The following is a 27,473-nucleotide window of genomic DNA, read 5'->3' on the forward strand; positions in this document are numbered from 1 at the left end:
TCGAGCAAATCTGCAGGGGCGCACATGCACTGCGTTAAACAACGACCTGTTTTAACTTGACAACGGCGCAGGTCGCAAGCTAAGTGATGGATTGTCATGTCGGAATCCCATTTTTAACAGCCAAACGTGGCCATTCATCACTGTCTGTCCTGCTGGAATGGCAGCAGTGGAGTCATGTCAAGGGATACTCGGTGTAAATTGAGGTTTGGTTTCGTTTATATCATGTTATAACAGTTTGAAGTGTTTCTTTTTAGGGTATTGCAACATTAGTTACTTGTCCTTTTTAAAGAACAAAGAAATGCAGACAAGTTCGAGTGATGGTTCACAGTTTCACATAATGCTAGTTTCTGTTATGCCTCTAGACTATTTTGGTAGGGTTTGACTTCCTGTCCGTGTTCTCATTTTAATTGGGTCTTGAGCCAGTGTTCAGTAAATGACTAGCGACTGTGTTCTGCATTGTTTCATATGTTTACCACGTTTGACAACAAACTGTTACGTCAGCTTCTTACGCTAGCGTCATACGCTAGCTGCTAGGAGTAATAGCCGCTGTTTGGACTATTGGGCGAACCATTCCAAATTGAATTGAACTCAAAATACTTTCTTTGAAAGTTGACCAATTAGAAATGTGATTTTGAAGCCATATTTGGTTATAGTTGTTATTTATAATGGTTATAGTTCATATTTGAGCAGGTTAAGTTTCCTGTTGTGTTATTTTCATCACTATTCACATTTGATTGATAAACCCGAGCAACTTTTTGGGAACCATAATCTTTTATTTGGCTCTTCTGTGACAGCTTTTGAATCTCATGTTAGTGATCTTTTCACAAGACTACAGTAGGCTAACATAAGCCAGCTTGTAGCTTTTTTCTTTAGGCTGCTACTCCATTAACCTCTAACAAAGACATTACTACATCAAAACATAAACAAGCTCTTGATCGAGCCTTTTTGGAGATAATAGCTGCACTTTGAGGTGCTCTCTAACCTCTACAAACTACTCCATACCACATTCTACCGATGCTGTCTTACACTGAAAACAACACAGAAAATAGAAACATGATTTAGAGTTCCCCGCACGTTTGAAGAACCTTAACGTTTTTATTATGGTACTATACCTCCCTATTGATTAAATACCATTTATTTGAGCCCCAGTGTAGCACACACTAAATCCCAGAGTAAAATTAGTCAGGGCGACGTGTCGGCGGTGATATAAAATCCATTCTGGACCTCGGGGAAGAATGTCCGGAAAGGTAATGGTACTTTTTTTTCTTCTTAACTCTGATAAATGTTTGAGACACATTGTCTTCATTAAAGCCGCTTTGGTTTTGAAGCATGATGTTATTTGTCTGGCTGAGGTGGAACCGTTTTAAACAGTGCTGTAGAGTCTGTGGACTTTAGTGCATATTTATAACATTAAACATGAGTTTGTGAATAATTAATAGCAGTAAATGGGAATCTAACGGCTGGACTAAATCATAGCTGGAAAAAACAAACGCCGCAAAGGATTAGTGTTTTTAAAGATGTTTGATTTCATGATGAGGATATGGACAAACCTTTTGGGAGCCTTTATTTGTATGCATTTTTGTAACATTACCAGACTTTGGGTAGACAGTAAATCCCTGTTTATCGCAAGGGTAGGTTTCTGACCTACCTGGGTTAGATAAAGACCCCATCCCCTCCAAATTTTTCTTGGCATGTTGCGGCACAATGAGGTACTGCACTGACATAGCGCAACTTTAAATTGCCTCTGGTGATCTAAATTTTGGGTCGTCTTTTTTATGATCAAGATCCCTTCACAGCCAATTTGTGCAAGCAGCAGATGAAAAAGTGCCATAGCGCAACGTTACGGGCGCATTCTTCAATAAGCCAAAAATGACAGCCTCATCCATCGAGCCTCTCCGGCTGTGTCGTTCCTGAGCCATGTTCACTTCCAGTGCCACCGGCTGTCCATTTACGGCCCCTATCAGGTCCACACATGTGCCACGAGCATTGATAGCATCTCCATTTAATCTGCAACCTCCGAGTCCCAATGAGCGCTTTTAGCCATTGAGGGGTAGGGATAGCAGATGCCGATCACCACAGGCATATTTATTGAGAAAATATGAAATGAACTTAAGGGGCTTTTTTTGTTTAGCGGACAAATTGACAACTGTCACCATCACAACAAATGTATGAATGCCTAACATTGTTACCTCCCTAATTGTCAGTTAACCACTGTATCAAAAAGCCAAAATACAAAACTTTTACAAGTAAGTCCATTCAGTTTTGTTTATAGTGTGGTATCCTTTGGATGGTGACGTGAGCTCTTCCTTTCCTTTTCCATGTTTTTCTTTTAGGTGAGCCACACTTCATACAGCAATATTTCTATTATGACCACAGGCACCGGGAGCCCTGGAGCTCCTCAGATCATGAATTTGTCTCACTCGGGCAGTAATTACATGCCGATTGTGTCGCTTGTTTTTTGAAGAGCCAGCCATTCTTAATGAAACCTAAGCAGTGCCTCCGAGCATTCACTCCAATCGTTCCCTATTTAGAATGTTTTCTTCCTCGCTTTTAAATCCAGATCACTGCTATGATACAGTGCACTTCCATCTTCATAGCTTTATTGAAGCACTATTTTGACTTTTGACAATTTCAGGAAATTTGGAAATAATTGGCCTTTTATGCCACATTGTGTGAATGAGTGACTGATTTGAACATTTATAAGTGACCAAACTCAGAACACGGGTGAGCCGGGACGTTTGCAATCCGACCTGAGGGCAGTTGTGATTTTCTGTCTACAGCAGAGGGTGCAATTGGCCAAAATGGCAGCCACCTGAGATGGATTATAATATAATACTTATAATTATATTACCTTACTTCCCCATGTTTGTTTGTGAAAGAAAATGTTTATATACTATTTTAGTTGTTATATCTTTGTATTTCTTTACTAAAATTAAGATTGCATTTATTTTATTATTTTTGACGAGCAAAATGACCTTTTTTATCACCTACATTTAAAAGAGCATTCTTGGAAGACTACCGCCCTATGCTTTTGCTTACTTTGATTCTGTTTGGTCAGCATCAGAAGCCTGCCAATAAGAAGATTGACCAAAGTCTGCAACTAAACAACCAATTCATCAATGAGCCTCGTGATACATTCAGGGTCGTCACCTGTGCAATAACTGCTTATTACCTCTTACCTCTGTTCAAATGATTTGATGCCTTGAGGCAGCCGCCCCCTCCCCATCGCACTCCTCCGTCCACCTTCATCCACTCTCGAATTAAAAGAAACCTCAACCGCTCAACACAGTAGCCATGGCGATAGCATCTCGATTCACGTAATGAAAACACGGTTAGCATTGCCTACGGATGCCATGTCATCAGAAAAAATATTAAAGAAGAATTCTTGAAGGAATGGATCACATTAAAGCTCTTTGTGTGATTCCCTTAAAAGTTATCACGGATGGTCTGGATTAGCATTAATGTGCTTGTGCTGCTCCAGTGGTGATAAAAGGGTGTTTTTACGCCAGAAGATTGCTTTGACACGCAATTAACATAAAGCTGAGTGAGAATTGTTTCTTTCAATTTGTATACAGTACATTACAATTAATGTGGTGTATTTCTCTTTAACCGTTGCATGTTGAATTTTCGTCAGAGTGGCCGGCAACAATTATTTACACAACGCTAGGCATCCATTTGAGTGGAGGATGAATAGATGACATGGATGATGCTAATTTGACAGATTTTTTTTTATTTTCATTGGTGAGTGTGGATGTAGCGTAGCGGCGATGTTTGTCTAAACACCCCAACTTTTGGACAAACATTTATTCAAGATGCTATCCTAGTCTACAGCATATGTCAAGATAATTTTGTAACGCTTTTTGCGTGAGTAATAAAAATTACATACTTCCACTAGCAGCAGGTCCCTCAAGCACCCCCGTAACACTTCACGGGGCTCCTTGTCGTCCATTCGTAGCAATTTGTTTTCCAGTTGTCTGGAGTGAAAAAATAATTATCATTAGCTCTCTTTCCTTATCATCTACTCATTTTCCCCCTGCCATTAGCCTTGTCGCTGGGATTTAGCTGATAATGATTTGGTGCGGCGGTGTAAAGCTTAATGGCTTCGCTTTATCTTCAAAGGCTTCTGGTCGGCGAGTTGTCGTTGCTTAGCAGACAATTATGAGCCTCCGAGCATTTATTGAGGATGCTTTTTCTGAGCTTGTGTACTGCCCAGGTGGCTTGATTAATCTGTGGCTAGCGCAAGAAGCTAATATAGCTTGCATATATCTTTACTTTGGTGCTCCTTGTTGTCTAACAAACAAACAGCCTCAAATGCACCAAGCTAGTCACAGAAGAGCTAAAGCAACATACTTCTTTTCCACAAAACATCAGTCAGTAGCTAGTTGCTGACATGGGAAGCCTTGTCTATACTGTCTTCACTCTTTTCTCAAACAGTGGCTATCTACTTGGGTAGGCTAGTGTGAGCAGCTATTGTAGCATTGTAGTATAGGGTGTATTTTTCTACCGCAAAGTGCTGTCTAACTTTGTGAATGGGTGGAGTTTTCTTTCTTTAGTTATTTTCATAGGCAGGTTAAAGTGGAAAGGTGTGTTTGAACGCAGTCGACTTATTTCCTAACCAATGAAAGCGGCTCCAGTAATTTCCGCAAAATTCAGCGCAGAAGAGACATGCACACCATATTAGACATCGCAGAAGCAGAAATAGACTGGCTGGTTTAAGGTCTAGTCTACTTTCTGTCACCAAGTTGTCAGGTGCGCTGGCGGCATGTAAAAGCAAACACCCCTGGTCCACCCAGGACAGCGCTGCACTGTCTGCCAAATTCCCAAACGGTAAACTAGACTTGGCGTCTTTTACGCCGAGTGCACGTGTGCCTCTCTCTGAAAAGAGTCCTATATCTCTCATGCCGTTTTCGTTGCCGATAACTCTACAACTCAAGCGATATCTCTTGCAATCATTCTCCCGACACCTCTTGTATCGGTTGTGCCGCGGCAGCACATACACAACAAATGGGTTAGTCGACGGCACACTATGCTTTGCTGATTGCAGTGTGAAAAGGGTTTAATAGTTCAGGGACCACAAATACAGAGGGCTACTGGTGTAGGAGAAAACCTTTAAAAGAAAACCTGCCTGTCCCCTTGGGAAAAATCTAATCTATTTTACAAAGCCTGTTTTGTAGGCTCGCTTTGGTGAACGATGACAATAGTCTGAATGCTGTGTTACAATGCTTTGTGCTCCGGGGCCTTTTTGTGTTAGTGTCAAGCTTCATGCAAATAACTGTGTGCTCCTGACTGATGCCCCATACATTTTTCATGCCACCTAAAAAGCAAACAGCCACTCCCCCAACGGCCGCACTGTATTTTTCACCTTGTACTTTGACCTCTCCACACCGCACAATCCTGCCTCTATCGGTGGAATCGATGGCATCGATTCTCCCGGGGTTAATGGATTTTGCCGCCAAGGTGAGCGGGATGCACTTTAATCACGGGAGATCCTAAATATTTTATCAGTGCGAGCCAAAAGGTTTCCGAGATGGAGTCGGCGATGACAGGGGAAGGTGCGTCGTGCATCTGGCATGGCATGCTAACAATGGGCCGTGTGTTTCTACTTCGGTGGCTCGCTCGGGAAACGAGTGTAGCGGAAATAAGATTATTTTTAGGTTTTCAGGTGATGCATGTGGGGTAAGAAATACGCTTGCTCAAACAGCAATATAACAATAACATTGATTTTGAAAGTACAATCTTTTGTTGACAGGTGTTCATTGTCAATGAAACCATGAGTCCATGAATTCCTCCCTTAATGCTACTTGAACGGTCAGTCACTCAGCAGTTAGCTGATAGTTTGGTCATTGACTTGCTCGACCAGTTTAGGTAGGTTAGTTAGCTTGAAGACCTGTGAAATCCCTGTTACAGTAGTTCAATGCAAATAAATTTGTGTGAACTTTTCAGTGTTTGGATACAAAAGCTTTGAATTTAGAGATATTTTCCAGGTCATTGGTTAATTAGCCCCTTGACCAATCAGCAGTCACTTGTTAGTGCTTGTTGGAGCCGGAGCAGACGACAGACTAACTAGTAGTAAACACTACAAAAGTATTGGTGCTGTTCATGACTTTGCAGCATTTTTTGGGGTTCGGGTGTCCTCTACAGCCATACAGTAGCTTTGTTTTGTCAATAAACGGAGTTCACTGAATAAACGTCTTCCATGGTACTTTGCCGCTACAATATGGTAACAGGTGTCAAAAACGGCATTAACCGCGATGATTTTTTTGATTCAGTCAGAGTAGCAAAAATTATCTTATTATGTTATATAAATTTGTAACATAAGACGTCAAATAACACAAAAAAATCACTTTGTGTATAATATCCCCCCCACCCCCAATCAAAAAAAACCCCAAAACATTATTCACAAGAAACTATGCTAGTCAGATACTGTAGTCATTGGTCGATTAATTTTTGTAAGCCAGTCAGTTGGATGATTAGTTAGTTAGTTAGTTAATTAGTTATATTTTAGTTTGGTTAGTTAGGTTGATGTTATTTAGATCATCGGCCAGTTTGTCAGTTGTATTGTGTGTGTGCGGGTTAGTTAATTAGCAAATTAATTAGTCTTTGGCCAAACATTCAGTCAGTTAGGCAGTTGGTCAGTTACATTGCTTGATGGTTGGTCAATAAGGCGGTTTGTTAGTTAGGTCGTTGGTCAGTCATTTGTGTTTCCAAAAGGTACAAGGGTGGTATATGAGGTGTTTGGAGGCTCCATTGTCTTGTACACAGCAACAAGCAGGGAGTCTACATGTTGTTTACCAACCAGCAAGTGACTTTAAAGCTTTATTTTAAGCCGGGAAGATGCTCGCTATCCCTGCCACTCGTGAATATTTCAACACCGTCGCCACCTCTCCGACAGGAAGCCGTACCTCAGCTCATCTTTACACCTTCTCTTCCTGCAGGAAATGAAAGTCAGGCACGCTGGGAAGTTTTTCATACAAAACCCAGAAGGAGCCACTTGCCAGTCTTAAATCGTCGTCGCAAGTCATTACAGAGGCCTGGCCCTGATTGCCAAATTGGATTAACAAAAGAGGACATTTGCATGAGCTCTTGTACGCTGCTTTTAAATCTCACACCGGCTTTGATTGTATTCGGGTCTCTTTTGTTCAAGGCAATAACTAGGGGAAACAATGATTCTTTCAAGAATTGACTGCTGCATGATTAGTCCCCCACCCACAGCCCCCGCAAGTGATAAAATAGGGGCAACAAAAATGTATCCTTGACATAGTGTCAGCCTATAACTTTCATTTGACGATGCAGATTGTATTCTAAGCTTGTTTTTCAGCTGTCGATGCTGTAAAGTGTAAACAGATGCGTGGGTTGTTTATTCGTGCGTGTTTGTAAGGTCCATAGCATCTCTTTTCATATCTGCTGTGCATATTATTAAATATTGAATACGGACATGGTGAAGGAATCAATGAAGGAAAACCCAGCTTAACCTCACAAAGAGGTTGTGTTACAGTTGCTGTATTTTTTAAATTGCTTTATGTGCCAAGTTGCTTGATTTGTACAATGATGACTTATTTTTTTTCAGTCAAGACTTCATAAAGACGTATTTGTTTCTGTCTTAGTATTGTTCGATTTTTGGTTAGTTAGTCAGTTGTCTGCTTGATTTGTTGGCCATTCAGTAAATTGGTGGTTGGATTGTTGGTCAGCTGATTGGTCAGTCAGTCAGTCATTTGGGTGGATGGTCAGTGAGTTAGAAAGTTGTTTAGTCAGTCGGTCGGTCAGTCTGAAAGCTTAGTTTGATATTTTGTTGGTCAGTTGGACATTTACAGTAGTTATGCCATCGGTTGGCCAGCCAGAGTGCTTGCTTGATTAATAGGTCAGTCAGTCAATTGGCTGTTATGTTGTTGTTGTTCAGTTGGGTGGCAAGTCAGTTAATCAGTTAAGTGGACAGTTTAGTTATTGGTTAATTGCTTGGTTGGTCTGTTTGTCAGTCAGTTAGTTGGTTGGTTGGTCAGTCAGTATTTTGGTAGCAATATCATTGGTCAGTCAATTGGGTGTTGGGTTGGTCAGTTAGCTTGTTGGTTGGTCTGTTGTCAGGTTAGTATGTTAATTAGATCTCTTGTAAATCAGTTGTATGGATGTGGCCAGTGAGTTATTTAGTTAGACTGTTTGCTTTGTTAGTACAAATGTAAAAGCTAACAAGTGACTGATCACTAAAATAGCTTCTAACATTTGACTGTATTGTTTTCTCCGAGTGAAGTAGCAGTTCTGTGTAAGAGGAAGGCCTCCTGCTGGCCCGCAGCATCTTCACACAACATAACAACAAAAACAACAACAGCTTTGGATTGGAATCGGCCCGCGTTTCGACCTTCTCCCTGCAAGAGGTCTGACCTTTTCCCATAAATCTCAGCAGCGCGTTGATCCTCGGGTACCGTGCGCGTTCAAGTTCCCTTGTCTTATCTAAAGGTCCGCTTGACGCATCAGGCCGGAGTGCTTGTCTGCATGTTTGTCGAGTGCTAATGCAGTTGGACTGAATGAGTCTATGTGGAGGTACAGTATCAGTTGAAATGAGAGCTGGTAACTGGAATGTCAGTTTATAGCGCTCAGACCTCCGCCAAGGCCAGTCAGTCAACTGGCAAGAAAAATAACATAGATTAGTTACATTAGAAAAGAATAAAAAAATTAAAAATGAAATATCAAGCTACTACCTCTTTGAAGATAATTGATAGCCATTTAGCGGATGGGGAACTCTTAATGAATTGGCAAACATGCACAAGCCACCATGAATCAAGCTATAAGAACTTGTTGGGTTAACACAGCCATGGAGTATTTTGCACAGCTTCTAATGGGTCTCAAGTGCTTTGTGGAGGAGGTTAATGTGGGAATCTATTTTCCGCAATAGGCTTAGTTTATTTTCTTCACTGCCATGTACTTCCACCCGTCTCCATCTGCAGTGGGGTTTCCTATTGATTTTTCTCCAGTCCTCCTCTTTTGTCGTCAGCCTTTGATAAGACAACATGTGTCGCCTTTAAAAGAAGCTTAATTAGAATGTTAATGGATGGACGTTTCCATTAAGAAGAAGATGGCGGTGTTCGTTCTGTTGTTTGCGGTGACAGAGGCATGAGGAGAAGTGAGGAAGAAGCCGCCTCGTATCGAGTGGATTTACCTCGTGTCTCATTGCTCTAGCTGGGAGCAATTTATCTTCATTCAGGACATTCGGCAGCAACCCCAACCAGGACCTGCCCCCCCAGAAAAAGAGTACGAGAGCAATGCGGCTTCGTTTCAGTCTAAATACGTAATCATCACAAATATGTAACTTTTAATGGACATTATGGATTTCCATGTTTGTCTCTGTGGTTATCAATAGAGTTTCCTATTGCCATCACGGGTAACCCTTCTGTGGCGGCGGATCCACCAATCTAAATTAAAAACTAAACACGGACCCAAAATGTTTATTTATTTATTTGAAATAAGCATGCAAGGACTAACCAACTGTAAAACTCAATACACAGCCATCAAAATGGCATGCTAGCTCGCGAGCTATCCAGCTAGCTAAAGAACTAGCCATTTAGTGGTACTCGCAGAGTAACACCCTCGCCTTTTTTCATTGTTCTTTACTGACCCGAAGCAGATAGTGCCTGTACGCTTCCCATGTCTGTCAGACTTTATTTGCCAACCATTTCAAACACGAATAGAAACAAACACAATTTCAGATATTTTGTGCTTCAATAACTTCCTGCTAACATTACTCCAATACCACACACATATTCTATCACTAACTGGGATTGCTTATTAGCATATATTGCATAGCATAACCTATAGCGAAAATAACCATAACTTAAGAGGAGGCATACATATACTGTATATGCCTCCTCTATATTTTAAATTGAAAGTCCTTCTCTAAATTGCTGCTTGGTGCTATAGAAGAGGTTGTACAATGACAATGTATGTCTGTGATGGGTAGTTTGCGCAAGTAATAACACAATCTATCAAAACTTCTAGGGAAAAAATCTAGCCATTTTTTTCAGTGCGGGAGATTATGTGCAAAGGTTGATTTCTTACAGGAGTGATCTACATTGTAGTATATGCCATTTCATCACTGTGTGAAGCGATGTTTCATTAAACTGAACACACACGCTCAAACAAACAAACGTGATTGCAAATGGGCATCGATTTGGTGGGCTCTGTTGTGTGGTGACCTTGGCAGGCGCACAGTAACAAACACAAAGGCAGAATGTTGAAGCAAATGGTAAGAAGAGGGGTTACTGCTTCTGGTGTCTACACATTAAACTTGTCACTAAAGCACAAACCTCCACCAAGGCCCTAAAAGATTTTGTTCCGCTCCATTCCTGTACGTGGTGGTACAAGGCATCACTGTAAGTAAAAATACCCCAAAATACCCATTTAGTTTAAATAAGTGAAACTAGCTAAAAAAGTAGCCAATAATAGGCTGACTGACTGACAAGCCATTTAGCCAATTATCCAACTGGCCGGTGCATGACTGACTTAGCTGATTAGCTCCTAACTAGATAACTAGCAACTATCCAACTAGCTGGTGGCTTGTACTAGGATTGGAAAAAAAGAAAAAAGACCCATGCGAGAATTGGGATTTGGAGTGAGGCAGACGGATGACAGGATTCAGAGGGAACATGTCTGCATGCATTCAGTAAGGAGAGAGGGGAAAAAAGAGCACAGGAGTTTGTGTGTGTGTGCGTGTGTTTTTTGACACTGTGTGCTGTCTAGGCGCGCTCGGCCAGCCCCGAGATTAATGGATAGAGCTGCGTATCGCACGTAACATCACTTGTGTCCTGCTTTTTCTTTAATTCCCAGTCTCACTCCCTCATCACTCTCCACCTCTACACCTCCTAGACCCCCCCCCCCCTCTCCCTCCTCCCTCCCCGTTCCCAGGCTGGTCCCTCTCCTCCGAAAGGCATCTTGGATGCTGCTCGAGCGCGGTCACAGATCGCTATCGCCGTGACGGTAGCTTCCCCGCCAAACTGCGTCGTTAGTCTGAGGTGGGGGGGAAAACTGGAGTGGACGGCGGTGTTCCGCAGAGGAGGCTGGAGAAGAGGTGGAGGACTAGAAGGGGGAGCCGGACAGATGGATGGGGCTCGGGAGGCGGGATACTGCGTGGTTGACCTGAAGGAGCTGAGCAGCTGCCCTGGAGAGGAGCTGCCTCATGCGACCGGTGAGCCTCCTGCATTGTGGTTGGTTTGTCTTGTATTTTCTTCATCCGGCTCCTCCACCTGTGTCCTCCACCTGTGTCCTCCACCCTCATCACACCGTTAAGCATCCCTGCTGATGTATCCTTTTCCCATCTATTTGTGATTGCGCCAGCAGCAGATTACTTTCTACCCCTTTAAAACACATCCCATGAAGCGAGTGTGTGTATGTGGCAAGAGGAGAAGATACAGGTGGATACCCCAGAGACTAAGAAAGAAGAAGCATAGTTAACGAGTTGGTGAAGGTACATTGGGTCATATAATAAAAAGAGGCTTACTACTAAGGGTTGGATAATTTCCAATAAATGTCTAAAAAGTTTCCTGGGAAATGCGTGTTTGTGTGTGTTGTTTACATAGATTGCCATTAATTCTGGCCACGTTCCATAAAAGTTTTCAACATTGAAAATTGATGGAATTTGGCAACCCTAATCGCAGTAATCACCATGTTAATAGCAAGTCTGTGTTCACCACTATTTAGGGACCAAGCCCTGTTGTGATAATTGATTTATTTGCCTATAGAAGCCACAAGATGGTAGCAAAACATTACATGGAACTCCTTAACTCGCATCAATAATGGAAGAAGGCGCCAAAACACCCATCTGTCCATTTTAATACTTTATTAGACAGTGCCTGAAAACCCCAAAAAATAATCGGTGGAACCATTACGTAATCTCAGATTTGATTATCATCATCAAATGTTTTTGAAACATTAGCAGTTGAGCAATGAAATTGAGCGGAAGAAGCTATATGCTCAACAGTCTGATGAATAAATGACTTTTTTAGTTTTTTGTTCACACTGCTAGCTAGTTAGCTAACTGTACTACTGACCAGTTTACTAACTGCCCATACACTTAAATGTCCATCTGGCAGAAGGAAAAAGATAACTGTAATCTGAGCCCTAAAATAAGTATTGATTTAAAAAAAAACAAAAAAACTTTAGCACAACCGTACTCGTTTGCCAATGCAGATATGAGTGAGACAAATTCTAGTCCGTAGCTGTTTACCAATGTCAAGAATGCAGAGTACAATCCCGTGAACTTTCTTCCTATGAACATACTCAAAATGTAATTGAAACGGGTGTGTACTTGTGAACTACCCCTGATCTATATCCGTATCTAACATATTCTGTAAAATGCTAAAAGTCAAAATTTTAAAAAAGCACTAACGTGAATCCTCTCCTCCGCCATTTTGACAAAATGCATCTTGGAATATTTTCCCAGCCAAGTGACCAACGGATGCATCCTTGGTTTAAGCTAGCAGACAAGAACAACATTCAGGTATTTCATATGGTATTTCTTGGTTTATGCAGACTTTTATTTGGTATGGGACTTTGCCCATGACTGATAACGTTTCACGAGGTCACAAGGACGTAAGAACAGATAAGAACATAAACTGAGAAAAAGCTACTGAGTTTAACAAGCTGCCATGTTTTTGCCATTGCAACTATTCATCCATGCATGTAAACGTTTATCATAAATTAAGGAAGAATTAACTGTGGTCCAAACCTTGCGTGTATCTAACAAGTATTGAGACAGAAAAAAAGAAATTAAGTTTTTTTAGGCCACCCTACTTTGTGTTGGGCAATGCAGAAATGAACCAAATAAGCCCTACACGCTAACAAGCCGTGGCACGTTTGTAGACACTCACTTGAAGGTCAGAAACTCATAGTAACTAAGCAGGAAAGTAAGCCTTTTTGACCTTTTATGGCCACCATAGTTATGTTCAATAATACAGAAATGACTTGATAATTTCTAGTCAATGTGTTTAAAACAAGCTACCCCACTTTTGTGGCCTGGCGCTACTGTCTATTAATTCTCATGAATGTACTTTTAAAGGAAGGAAAAAAATTACAGTGATCTGAATCTTCTAGTTTATAAGCTAACAGTATTGAGCCGTTACGACCCTTTAAGGCCATCTTATTCGTGTTTGGCAAGGCAGAAATGAGCCAAACAAGTCCCGGTTGGTGTGGTTAATAATCTAAGTCACATTTGTGGCCTCAAGCAAATTTCTGTCCATTTTGATAAGCGTGTTGAGGTCCATTTGAAGGAAGGGGGGGGGGGGGGGGAGGGGGTAGATTAAGTGCTCAGTTCATCATAGGAACTAAACATTATTGTGGTTTTTCAAACCCTTTAGGGCCACCATACTCATGTTTGGCAATGCAGAAATGAGCCAAACAAGTCCTAGTGGGTGTGTAAAACAAGCTGCTTCACGTTCACGGCATGGCACGGCGTCTGCTTAAGTAGAAATGTAGGGATTCGACATGCGGTTGGAATAAAAAAATCAGAGTGGTATGTGTCAAAGTGTGGGGAAAAAAGCGGGCCTTGTCATTTTGGCTGGCCTGGTATTTGCTTGTCGTTGCGTAGAGAAACGTTGTTTGGTACGCTGGTACAGTATACTTGTGTTTTGATGCTACTCCTCATTTCTGTCCAGGTTGTTTAAACTGTTAAAGCGATCAAGTATGACATCATTGCTTCTTGCATAATTCAACTAATTAACTAGCAAAATATTTAGTTTTTGCATAATACATCTAGCACTGGGTTCGGCAACCTTTTAAATACTTAAAGAACCATTTGAACCATCTCCCACGGAAAGAAAATAACACTGGGAGCCACAAAACCCTTCTAAATCTGGAGTGAGGATAACACTACACTTCATCTTTATGTATAAAATAAATTTTATTTCTGCATGTTGCAAAAACATTTTGAACTCTGTAAAGAGACACTTGGTTGAAACCGACTTTCAAATAAAATGGTAATTGTCTCTTGGACTTCCCTTCCTCATGCAATTAAAGTCAAACTACCGTCTACCTGCAGCTAACCATAAATGCAAACCAACTATTGTCTGCTTCTGTGTTCTGTCATCATTTTATTGCCTAAGGGGCGCGCAGTCAAATGAAAGAGGACTACAGTATTTCACCTAAAGTAAAATAATGTGCATGATATCCAATACACATAATAGCAAATTAAAACATTGTCATGCAAACCTACCGCCTATTCATCTTCCCAAAGGGGAGCAAAATATGCCCAATTCCCACGTTGCCTTTTCATCATATATCTTGATCCACGCATGCACAATTAAATCTGTACACGCAAACGTATTTGCATTTACACACTCCAATCCCTTGTTGAACCCTACATACGCGGCGGGCGTGCGTACAGTCCGTCACATTTGTGGATGACATGTGACAGGTGTGGGAGTGGAGCGGTCGCCCTGCTGCTGTGCTGCGCTGTGCCTCAGTTTTTGTTTACCCAAGCACAGCAAAAGAAAACGCATAATTAGCATGTTGCGCACAAGAGACGGGCTTGACAGGCCCCCATTATCGGTGGCAAGGTGACATAGTTTACCTCCTCCTCCTCCTCTACGGTGACAGCACAGGAAAGCAGGTGATGCTCGCTACTTTGAAAGGTGGAACCCAATGGCAGCTTTACACACCTCCTACCATGACGTTATGCTAATTTACTGGATGCTATTCATAGCAAGATTAGATAGAGTTTTGTCACTGTTGTCTTTATTGTTTTGGCTGAACTAGCTAACTAACGGTGGTTTGCTAACGGACAAACTGTTGGCTATATAAGGGTGAAGCAGCTAAATGACTGTTTTGCTTAATACGATTAGCTAACTATTACGTAAACTGTGCCTAAAAGCTTAAAGTGTGGGATGGAGTTAGCTAGTTAACTGTTATTTTTGTGAGCTAATTGTCTAAATAATAATAATTTTTACATACCGTTAAAACAGCTTGCTAGTTGTCTAACAAACCACGTAATTGACAGTCTTATCTTTATATTTGTGTAATACTGATAGCTGGTTGGCTAACGAGCCAACTAATTGTAATTTACCTATGTTGTTTTTGTGCTATACCGCTAGCTAGCTAGTTAGATAATTAAATAAATACATCATTTTATGCACCACTGCCACCTTGCAAGAGTTGCAAGCTAACAAGATGGCAGCTTGCGGGCCATGTGGCCTTGCTACACACGGCGAAATAATCCACAATTTTGTGGGATTTGTACTCTCTGGCGGATTAAACAAGATGGGAGGCGTCTCTCACGTGGCGGTGTTTGTGGTCTGGTGAAAATTTCAGCGATGGCCGGCAACATCAAACCGCCGCGGTCAGCCGGCCACGCTTACACACACGCACACACACGCACACTTGAATTATTAATATCATCTCCAAATCCAAAGTAAATAGCATTGGGAATATAAACTGGGCTTGTTCAGAGGCTGGGGCTCTTCCATGTAATATGTATTCATGAAGAGGGTAAGGGAGGCTATAGCCACAGTGAGGGCTTTATCAAAGCTCTTTGGAAATTGCTTGTTGTTCTTATTGAGCCTGCAGTATATGCAACCATTTTTTTTTGTGGAGTCAGGAATATTCTGCATTTCTGTGAGCCACGCCGCTTTCACACTTGCAGAATATTATGATAATGCCATGCTTTTTACTCGCTTGACTCGCTAAATGTTGACAACTGCTTATATTAACAGATTAAATTAAATATACCACAAACTATAATTTTTTTCACGTAATTTCACACTCAACAAGATACAAAAAATTCTTGAAATATGTATGTATATGCCTTCCAAACTACCTACTACGTGTTTGGCGTTAATAAGAAGCACCTCACTTCCCGGCACTCCCACAGACTTCCACTGAGCATCTTCCATGAGCTAAAGGCCAAAGCTCCAAGTGAGCTTCCAATGAATGGAAAGGAGGTTAAATGATCACCTGCTTATGTCCCGCAGTAATTGTCATTGGCCAAGACAACCACCCGATCTTTCGCACATTCTAATGAATTACCCTCACCCGTGCGCTCCCACTTCCCAACTTCCCCTATGGTGCCACCTGCAGACAGAGCTTGATAGATGTTGCTGTTATTCCTCCAGCCCCGATGAAAAGTGCGCTGCAGCAGGCGATGCACACCTCATTTGCTTTTGGGCCCCCCGCGGGAGTCGCATCTGCATGTCGCCTGCCGACTCACCGGGCTCATTAGCATATTCATAATGCCAGCGGATATCGATTGTGAGCGGCGCACCTGTGCCACTTGTCTCCCCACGCATCTGCGCTGCGTTTAGCTTTGTGATTGTTGCTGATCTGTAACGGATTTAATTATTGTAATTAAGCATCCCGCATTTGCCTTGGTCCAGTTGATTCCTAGCATGGAGTGTCATTGTGTAGTGCAAAGGGTAAAACTGAGTGACAGTTGCCATGGTTACAGTAAGGCTGCTGTGAAAACGCTACTAAATATCCAAAAGTTGTGCAAGTAAAAAAATACTGCCGTGAAAGTTGCTCAGGTCAAAATAGACTACACAGTAAATTCTGTAGAATAAATTTCACTCTATTTAAAGTGGGACCAAATAGACTCACTTTTAGAGTAATCTTTACACTTGGAAGAGAGTAAAATAAAAAAACTGGGACAAAAGTAAATAAAAGTCACTCAAAGGTGGAGGAACAAACTCACGACCTTCAGCTCGGGAGACAGCCAAGCCGCACAGCTCCTGCTGTGTGTTAGTATATCACTCATGTCAGCTGGAATCTTCCAAACTCCAATAGACCAAAAACGATGTATTTGGTCTCATGAGATAAGCAAACAGTAGGAGGGGCATAGCTCAGGTGGTAGTGTGGCTGAAGTTCGTGAGTTTGTTCCTCAACCCTTGAGTGACTTTTATCTGATCTTTTTTATTTTTTTATTTTACTTTCTTCCTAGTTTAAATCATAGCCTACTCTAAAACTGAGTCTATTTGGTCCCCTATCTAAATAGTCAAATTTACTCTAGAGAATTGACTGCGTAGCATAAAAAAAAACTACAGATGCGTAGATTAAAGTAAGAAATAGAAAAATACTAATGAATAAGAAATGCCATAGCAATGAGCTTGTAAATGTAAGACTGAAAATGAAGCAAGTGACAATAACACGACTGTAATAACTTCAAAAGTTACATGGTTTAAAATAGTGACAATAAATCCATCCAAAATTGGACAGGTTAAAAAAGTTAAGATGGTTACAATAAAACTATTATAAGTCCCCCAAAAGTTGATCCTATTATTGTAACATAGTATGTAATATAGTACAAGACTTAATCCCTGTAAAGTTGCAAGGTAAAATGACCATAAATCTTCCACAAATCCCAAAGCATTCCACAAAATTCCTCAAAGGCTTTGCTCATTAAAATGAGACTACCCGAAATCACCCAACAGTTACACAAGGTAAAATAAAACAACAGTTAATCCCCATAATTGACGCGTTAAAATAAAACTTTGCATTGTTAAAAATAAGACTGACTGAAACAAAACCAAGCAGGGATAGCTCATGTTTTGCAGGCTTGTAAAGGGCTTCCTTTCATTTTGTGTCTGCAGTATTTTAAGCCGACAGAAACATGTCATTACATATAGCGTCGTAATAGCGTATAGGGCCTCCCAAAAATGCCACAAATGATAGATGTAGCCATTCATCGTAGATTATGCAAACACACTGCAATCTTGGTGAGTGTCAGCGCGAGGCTTTCTAGTTATCCATTGTCCTTCGGGGCTCCCGTTGCGATGATGGCCACAGGACCGACGACTCATCCGTCACGGCCACTGTATCTCATTCATCACGTTCGCAGTCGGGCACACAAACCGAGAGAGGAAACATCTGCACTGGACGGAAAATGGCAAAAAAGCCTCTTACAGGATGGGCTCGGACACGATCGGCCTCACCATGGCTCATCAGCTCCACTAATGGACCGTGCAGACTCAAAATTCTTACCAAAGTACAGTACGGGCGGGCCAAGCAACTTTGTACAACAATCATTTTATACAATGTGCGTATACACAACCTTCCAAAAGTGAGGCCAATTGCTTTTTTTTCCCTGTCGACTAAAGCATTTTGTTTTGACAAAAGATAAATGTGACACAAGGGATAAATATCTCAGATTTCATTTTCATTTTATTGTGTACATCAGGGACAAATAAACAGCTTTCGTTTGAACGTACCCGTTTTTCTTTTGTGCAAAAGTATTGGAACGCGTCAAAAGCTTCAGATTTGGGTTCTGCCCGTGAAGACTACAATTGTACTTGAGGTGCGATGAAAAGCTATGTATGGGTGAAAGACTTTGGAAAATGGAAAATCAATCAGAAAACATTGGCCACAGCTAATGCAGCCATCTGGAATCCCCTGAAGAAGAAATAAAGCTCTGGTGTACAAAGTAACAGACGTCAAACGGGTAGACCAAGGAAAACAGCAGCTGCTGATGACGAGAAACATTTAGCTAGAAAGCCCTAAAAAAAGTTAGTGACATCAGTAACTGCCTCCAGAGCGGAAAAGTGAAAGGCATCAACAAAAGCAAAAGTAAACAAAGAACTCAGAAGTGTATGGAAACATAATTGTCTGACAGTTTAAAGAATTTAATCCAAGGAGTTCATCATGGACGGAAAAAGGGGAGAGTTTTTGATGGGACGATCCCCAGACTTAAAACCAGCATGCATTTTTCTTGCTAAAGAACATAATGAAGGGAGTAACTACTACCAAAACAACAACCTACAGGAAGGTCAGAGTGAAGGTCATGAACAAAAATACAGAACAAATTCAGGAACATCGTGTCTGACAATTTAAAGAAATATGCAACCAAACTAACTGGCAGATCATTCATCATTAAACAAGATGGGCATGGCGAGAAATTTATCTCTAGACTTAAACCCTATAGAGCATGTATTTCACCTACCCCATCCAGATTGTGTTGGGTGACTGAAGGTCATGAACAAAAGTACAGATGGTGAAACTATCACCCTAAGTAAAGAGTAAAATAAGACAACAGTCAAACCCTCCAAATTGACAGGTTAAAGTAAGACTAAGAAAATAATAATTTCCTCAAAAGTTCCACTAAAACTGACTGATTGATTGACACCCAACCAAGCCGCGATGGCTCACGGTTTGTGTGCTCGTATGCATCATTAGCATGACGAATAAGAAGTCCAGGCTGGGATTTTTTTGACAAGTATGACGACTAGCCTCAATTTTTCTGCATTTCCGGCCAACCGACTGACTTATTTAAATCAAAAAAATAAAACATAAAGTCTCACCTCATGTCTTTTAGGCTTAGTAATGGTCGTTGCAAAAAGTACAATAATTACATATGTATGTTGATTGAGAGCCACATTGTATCCAAGCAGACATCAGTCTGTATTTTTACGTGCACTCAGCTATGCAGACAGGCCAATTATCTATCCAAATAAAAAAAGAATTCTGCCGACTCTCGGCTTTGCAGTTCCTCGGGATGCGGCGTGTGCTGCCGTTGTCACGTTCGCGCCAATGCTGATGAAACTTTGATAAGCTCCGATGACATGTCGAGCTGCGGCAGCAGAGAGCCCTTCAAGCTAGGAGGGCTAAGACGCTGCCAGATGTCAGACCCATGGGAGGGATTGTCACTTGAAACTCAAATGTTTTGGGGGGGGACTTTTTTTAAAATTATATATATGGCAGTTCTACTGTACATACTAATCAGTGTATATTGAACCCATGTGTATGTTTTTTTTCTCTACTGAGTGGCTATTTAAAAAAATTGTAAAAAACCTTGGTCGACAGTAATTATTCTGTAGCGTAATAAAATATATATATAATTTTATTTTTATTTTTTTGCATAATAATTTTATATATATATATATATATATATATATATTTTTTTTTTTTATTACGCTACAGAATAGTTACTGTCGACCAAGGTTTTTTGCAATTTTTTAAAATAGCCTCTCATATAAGTGTTTTGCTTTTTTTATTAATCAAATACTTTGTTTCCCTTTCAGGTATTGTTCGCTCTCCTAATATGCCTCAGGTGGAGTTCAGCCTTGGTAAGCACGTTTTTTTTTTCTCCTCTTGTTTTAAAGTTTTCTTAAATAAAAAAAAAATAATAATAATGGGTCCTTTTTAATTTGATCAAGTTCTTCTTACCACGTGGAGTGGCATTATTAGTGTTCTCTTTATATGTACATGGCTCAAATTTGGTCAAAAATCTCAAGGATGAGTTCATCTATTGCCAAAATGGCCACTTCTAAATGGTCAGGTTGACCCCACCATGGCTACTTATAACACAAAATGGCTGACTTTGTGTCTTTTCGGGTATGGGTTATTTTTTAATAACATTTTTTAATTGTGGGTCTACTAATAATTAACGTGTCTATCAAAATTCTTGTGGCTGAACGAAACACTCTAAAAACACTCAGGAGGATTACTGAGCCGTTTAAAAAAAAAAAAAAATCACATCGATGATGATAAGTGAACGTACTTGTTTTGTTTTTTTACCAGATGAACACACCTGCAACATCTGCCGCGTGTCACTTAAAAGCTGATTTATGCTATTTGTCCAAAGAAAACTGGCAAAGAAGGAAAGCAATTTCTAAATTGGTCGCATACATTCTGACAGCACTTTATCTTGACTTGATCATTAAAGCCCGATGCCTTTGGAGAAGCCAATGAAGTGTCACAAACACAAACAAGGCCTGGAGAACACTGTTGACACAATGATGAGAGGATGTCTTCAAACTTTGTTTTGTGTTTGGAGAGTCTCATTCATTTTTTATTACACCCGAGATGTCGGGAGTTCTATTTCAAGACATTCCACAACAAAAATCAGGGATGGAAATGTTGCTTGGAGACTATTGTTTGCTTAATTCATACTGAAAGGATACAACTGTGTACATTCCCCACAGAGTAATTACTTTCAAGGTAATCAAGTGTACCAAATTGTCATTTTGGCAAGAAAGGTGTGAAATTTCAAGTCAAGGAATTCTTGAAAGTCAGTGGTTCGAACATACGTGTGCGCTTGTATGTATAGTAGGCAACGAGCCACCGTGTAGAGCCATCGTGTCGCCGCGCCCGAAAAGCGGCCTTTGCAGCAAAGCGGACTGCAGCAACCTATAATCCACTTTCACTTCAAAGAACAGTCCCACGTCAATATGTGGCATTTCTTTCATTCTTTTCAGGCATGATGAGCGTAATATGCATTCACACTGTGACATTTCAACAGAAAAATCACAAGGGGCTTTGTGGTGGGTAGTCCAGCAGCTTTTAACTACTTCAAGCATCATTCTTTTTTCTTTCTTTTTTTTTTTTTGGTCTTTGGTTCAGGTTAGGTAGACGAAATAGCATATTAGCGCTTTTCCCTATTGTTAGATGAGTCTGTGATTAGCTTCTTGGTCATTAACATCTCTTCATAGCCTAACAAAAGCCTGATTGGTTTGTTACAATCGGCAAGTGGCTAATTGTGGCGACCTTTTATGGGGCATGTCAAAAGTCACAATAACAACCAGTGTATATTTATACGTAATTGTTTGCCCACCGTTCTGTTAGCAACACTAAAATGAAAGACAAAAGACGCTAATTGTTTTTTAACTACACAATGCATTTTCCTCCTGGATGTATTTTTTTTAAAGCTGAGAAAGTAAGTAAATAAATAAATATTTGTTTTTTTTACCCATAGGAAGTCATATAAATAACAACAAAAAAGGTTCCTGGGTTAAACAGTGGCCTCCATCGAACCTTAGCCTGTAATGGAGTACACTGTTCAATGTTCTTAACTGCAATTTATTAGAAGAAGTAAATATACTTTTGAGATTTATATTTTTAGGGAAAAAAAGCCTCATAAGTTTTTACAAGAAAAAGTCAGATATTCTATTTTTTAAATGTTTGCAAAAAAAACCTGTATGATGCAAAAATAAGTCCGACATGTGAAGAAAAAAAAGTATATATTATCACCAAAAAGTCCACTCATGACAAATATATATATATAAAAATTGCAAAGTTATATAGCATGATTTTGAGAGGAATTTAATTCCAGTTGTTTTTGTAATGTACTAGGCCAAGGTTTCACACAATGTCGAGCTTTAGAATAGGTAGCCTAAAGACAAGTGTGACTTTGCTATGGAAAGAGGATTTATTTTTTAATTCGTTCATCGTTGCATCACATTGCTTGAACTTGTGATGGAATCAGCCGCTTGTCCTTCAGTTCACCAGCAGCTCCATTTGATTTCTTGTACCTTGAAATGAAAGGCCAGCACGAATGAGGGACAGCCTAATAAACTAAATAGTTCACTGTGAGGGCACTTTGTTGGCTTCTGTTGTCGTCAGCCTGTGAAGCAATCCAATTTGATTATTATCCTCTCGACTGTGTTTTGTACAAACATTGGGCCCACACTTACTGAAGGAAGATGATTGAGGGGAAAAAATATATATTTTCAGCTAAAAAATCATATTTTTCCGAAATTGAATTCCACCTGTTCCACAAATAGTCAATACACGGTCTTACGCATAGCTCAGACCTAAAGATATGCCGTAGACTGAATCCAATGCTTTTAATTAAGATACAGCTAAACAAAATTTCTATATTGGAAAAAAAGTTATAAAATCAGAAACAAATGCAGCAGTTGTATATCAACAAACATTAACTTTACATCTAAAAACACACTTTGTCTCTGCCCATGTGTAGCATGCAACGACCTGGAGACCTCAGGTCAGGACGGGACGCCCAATGCGGTGGTCCACGTGGCTGTGGTGGACCCTCATAAGGATCACATGGTCTCCCACGCCTGCACGGAGATAGTTGAGGTAAGCAAACACATCGCTGCTGTTATTATGCTGGGGCTTCCAGTTCCTGACAGGGCAGGACAGGACACAATCGCTGAGTCAAGCAGTGTTGCACTCAATGAGCAAGTCAACACAAAAAGTAGCCAATAGGATGGCTTTAAGCACAGCACAGGACAGGACAGGAGCATTCATCCAGTCAGCGCAAAAAGTGTAGAGTGTAGCAAATAGGACAAGATGGACAGGACAGGAGCATTGAGTCAAGCAGTGCAGACAAAATGAGGAAGTTGACGTGACCAGAAGCAGACAGGACAGGACTGGAACATTGCGCCAGGCAGTGTTAACGCAATGAGTTGTAAAGTCATCAGGACACGACGGGATGCGAGAATTCAGACAGTGCTACTGCACTTTAAAAAGAGAATTGTTGAACCAACTTAACATTACAAATGGAATTGTTGTTGTTGATCTTTGTGCAGTTTGTCATTTTCTTGCTCGCGACTACCACCTCTGGCCCAAAGCGTAACTGCAGCATCTGTGTCAGGCTCGTTCCTGGTTTGCGTGCGAGTACGTCTTAAAGTGACAGCCACAGTTAACAAAGGAAGACATGACTTCAAATGAGGTCAGAAAAACGCCGCCCCTCCCCTCCCCAAAGAAACTGTGCAGTGTCCGCACACTCTACTATAAAGGGGAGATAAAAGCTGATAGGTGCAGTCAGAGTAAAACAGTCAGGGCTCTTCGTACTCATCTGGGCATTGGTGGAGCATGCATGATGTAGAAAAAGCCTTAACATTACCTTCTTAAAGGGCACAATACACATTAAACTTTGGATTGGAGTAACTTTGGATTCACTTAATTCAGAACTAATTATAATAAACACATAATTAATTAAACTTAATATATTCACTTTGGACTAACTTAATTCAATCACGTGTTACCGATTGAAACGATAATTTTTTTTTAAGTTGGTCAACAATTCAATTTGTAATCTTACATTGGTCCAACAATTCTCTTTTTAGTCTATGCACGGGCTGAATAGTCTAACTGCAATTATTGCTATTTAATATGCGATTCTTTTTCAAATTCAGTTTGTTTACAACAAACACAAGCACTAAACTAATCTGTATTACAATAATAAACAATATATTTATTTTACATAAATAAATGAATTGAGAATTTCAATCCACTACATTGCGATGCGAATTTGAATTAAATGTCTACACTGGCTGGCAGCTGCCCCACTATCGACCCCCCCTTTTTTTTTACACATACACACACACGTACAGAGAAAAAAAGTCGACTCATAGGCTGGAATTATGTTCCCACTAATCCACTAAAACAACCGTCTCATTCAAAGCTGCGTTACGGCTGTTCCCCCACCACCGCCCCCCTCCTGTCAAGGAATCGTGTGTGTGTGTGTGTGTGTGTGTCCGTGCTGGAAAGACAGGATGTGGTAGGATACTGAGTGCTCACTCTGCAGACACTCTTCTCAGTACCATTTGGACTTCATGGCTGTGAGCGTGGAGGACTTGCTGACAGTATGGACTGTTTTGGATTTCCAGGCAGGGTAGGTCCGCTCGTCCTTTTAAATCAAATGCTAGAACACATGGTGTTTTGTTAGCCCGTGAACTGGAAGGCAACGCTAGAATGTTCAGTCCATTTGAGTAGTTGACTTTGAATGGAGTGTTGTTGGGATGAGCAGAGCTTGTTTGGTCTGGAAGCACGGCTGGCCTTGGAATTGCACCTACAGTACTACAGGAGGAGTAGTGGAACACCAAGTCCACCAGATGACACTGTTTTTCTTTCCTTCCAATTTGGGACACTGGTTGACCTCTGACATTTATTTTTCCTTAAAGAAATCAACTACTTCCGAGAGTAAACAGGAAAAACAAAGCAGTCCTAACTTTAAGTTGCGTCTCACTTTTTGTTATTTGTAACTGTCATACCAGTGTAAAAAATAGGTTAACTGCTGTATAATAGTAAAACAAACATTTAAAAACCCTGGAAATGATTATTGCATTGCAAATGGATCATTTGTTGACACTTGGCTGCTGCCATCTTTTCAAAATGTTTTTCAAAAAAATCACACTATTAAAAAAAAAAACTATTGACGATTTCTATTATTTTTATATATATATATATATATATATATATATATAATTTTTTTTTTTTTTTTTTTTTGTGGCACCACATATTTATTCGACATTAATACTGTATCTCAAACAGCAAAAATACCACAAACTATGATACCAAAACATTTCAATCAATATAATCTTACTTACCAGCTTATCGTTAAAAATAATGGCTTACACATGATTATTATTATTTTTATTTTTTTAATATGTACTGGAAATGGATTCTCAAACTTTCACTTGCAACCCAAGCCAAACTTAGCTCCTCCCCAATGTACAAATCTTGTCTCTCATTTGAGACTTCAACCTGTTTCTTTGACATCAGTTCCTTGGCAGAGCCCCATGAAGCTCGCCTCGCAACAAGTGGCTGCACTAATTATTTTCCACATAAACCCCCCACTGCTTATAATGCCATCTAACTTATGAGGCAGCAGATTTTTACGAGCATGTGCGGCCATGAGAGAACGCGTGTGTTTGAAAGAGAGGCCAAGTGCCAGTGTGTGCGCGCGTGACATTCTCAGCATGTCTCCTCCCAGCAGCTGCTTTCGGCTCTGCCGCCGCACACGATTGGCTGTGCGCGATCAATGTATTATGTGGCCTGCTCACTACATGATGTGAAGGTTTCATTTGGAAGATCAATGATGGAACGTGCCAGGTGCTGTTTGCCTCCCTCTTTCTTTTGTCTTATCCATTTATCACATGGCTGGGGTCAGTCAAAAGGGAACGTGACGGGGTTTAATGTCCGTAGTTTGAGGCCATGGATGTTCTTTTGTTGCAGCTGTTTAAAAGGGGGGAGAAAGTTACACTAAGTCCCAAAGGTGGGAGAAAACGGTTTGTGCCAAGTCTCAAGTCTTAACCTTCAAGTTTCCAACTGTGGCAAAAATCAAGCAAGTCGCGAAATTTTATCTTTTGGGGGAGGCTAAGCAACTGGTTAGTCAAATCACACAATATTGCTCACTCATAAAATACAGTGAATATAAAAAGTCTACACACCCCTGATTCAATATATTTTTTAGCTTTTTTATTTTTTTTAACAAGTTTTCAAATTGTTTTCACCATTAATGTGACCTTTACCCTGCACAACTCAATTAAAAAAACTATTTTAAGGAGAAGTAGTAAAACAAACAAATGAGAAAATGTGGTTGCGCAAGTGCGCACACCCTCATAAGTGGGGGTCTGGCTTTATTCAGAATGAACTAATCACATTCAGACTTTGTTAATTGGCAGTCAGCACTCAACTGCCACCATTTCCGTGCTTCTAATTAACCCCAGATAAAGTTCAGATGTTCTAGAAGGCTTTTTGTGCTAAGATGGGGTAGGTGTGTGCTGACTCCCATTTAACGTCCACTTAAGATATTTCACAGTACAGCATTGAGATACAATTTTTAGGAGATATGAGCTGTCGTTTGCCTGTTGTTGTTGTTGTTGTTTTTTTGCTTTGACTTGCAAGCGCGTACTTGAGGTATAAGCTCTTTATGGTGGTTGTGAACTCAACTCAACACACTTTTTAATAAATATCAGTTTGGCAAATAGTGAATAGGTCGTCAACAAAGAGGCTTCACGCTGTTGCAACTAAACAGAGATTCACACCTTGTGTATTATATTTTTCTCATCTATTTTGGAGTGCTGTAAGTCTTGAACACAAATGGTTTAGCAACAACATGTAAATGAGCTCAAAGTGGTTTCAACATTTTTCTGAATCTCACTCGAGTTCTAGGCAGGACAATGTGCTGCAATTGGGCTGCTGCATAGAGGCGCAAGGACTGCCCTCAATTCAGGGGTCTTACAAAAAAGTTTTTAGAAAGCTGTCCTGTTTCGCGCAAATGAGCCACTGCTCTCATATGTCTTCGTTTACCATGACTTCTAGGGGTGGAGCTTGGGCGTGCTTACTTGTTGAGTCGAGTCTCACACAGACAGCATCAACTGCATTTTCACTCGTTGAGGCAGCACTTCAACACTTAGACGCTTGCAAATTGTGAGCATCTGTGTTGCGTATGCTGCAATCACAAATTCTATTTGCTGTTTTAGGGTTACTGTTCCACTTTTTTCCCCAGAACATTCTGCTTGAACTCCACATTTTAGGGACACTCCACTTTGAAAGTTCTACTTCGTTTTCATTCATGCCTAGCATGTCTCCATACCAATATTTCTCAAAAGCTCTTTGTAATGTAAATGTTGTCATAAAAAAATGTCAAAGTACTCAAGAGCCCCAAACTGTAAAATCTACATTTGATCCACTTGTACTCACCCTTGTTAGCTTTTTGCGCATTTGCATCAATTTCCTGTATTTTACAGGCGTACACTCTCTTTTCTCACTGCATTGCATAACTGAGAGTACATTAGCATTGGGAAGAGCTGCCAGCAAGTCCGCTAATATGTCTGCGGGAAAATCACATTTGCACACCACAGGAAGGGGGAGAAAATTTGACATCAGGCCAGGAGATAAAACGGCCTTTCATGCCTTGGCCTCTCTCGTGTATGTGTGTGTATGTGTGTGTGTTCAATAATTATGAGTGGCCAAGGGAGGGACTAAAATGGTGGTACGTGCACACGCACACTAAATGGCCCAAATTGGCTATTCCGCAGAGGTTT

At 40.6% G+C, this 27,473-nt stretch overlaps 1 protein-coding gene across 12 annotated transcripts in view; it reads left to right on the plus strand.

Moving 5' to 3' along the window:
• inpp4b (inositol polyphosphate-4-phosphatase type II B) overlaps window positions 1–27,473 on the plus strand; it is a 138,890-nt gene that overhangs the window by 12,172 nt on the left and 99,245 nt on the right. For 3 of the 12 annotated variants that reach the window (XM_086083040.1, XM_086083035.1, XM_086083038.1), the window contains exons 1-3: window positions 10,840–11,170; window positions 19,980–20,024; window positions 22,658–22,776. In XM_086083040.1, the coding sequence (XP_085939166.1) occupies window positions 11,083–11,170; window positions 19,980–20,024; window positions 22,658–22,776 (252 nt within the window). In that variant the 5' untranslated portion in view covers window positions 10,840–11,082. Of the gene's footprint in view, window positions 1–10,837; window positions 11,171–19,979; window positions 20,025–22,657; window positions 22,777–24,185; window positions 24,317–27,473 lie in introns of those variants that run through there. The other 9 variants (XM_086083042.1, XM_086083039.1, XM_086083041.1 and 6 more) reach the window with 6 other exon arrangements.

This window comes from Leptonotus elevatus, chromosome 8, assembly GCF_054856555.1.
Source record: "Leptonotus elevatus isolate MCC_2025b chromosome 8, RoL_Lele_1.0, whole genome shotgun sequence".
Taxonomy (NCBI): Eukaryota; Metazoa; Chordata; class Actinopteri; order Syngnathiformes; family Syngnathidae; genus Leptonotus; species Leptonotus elevatus.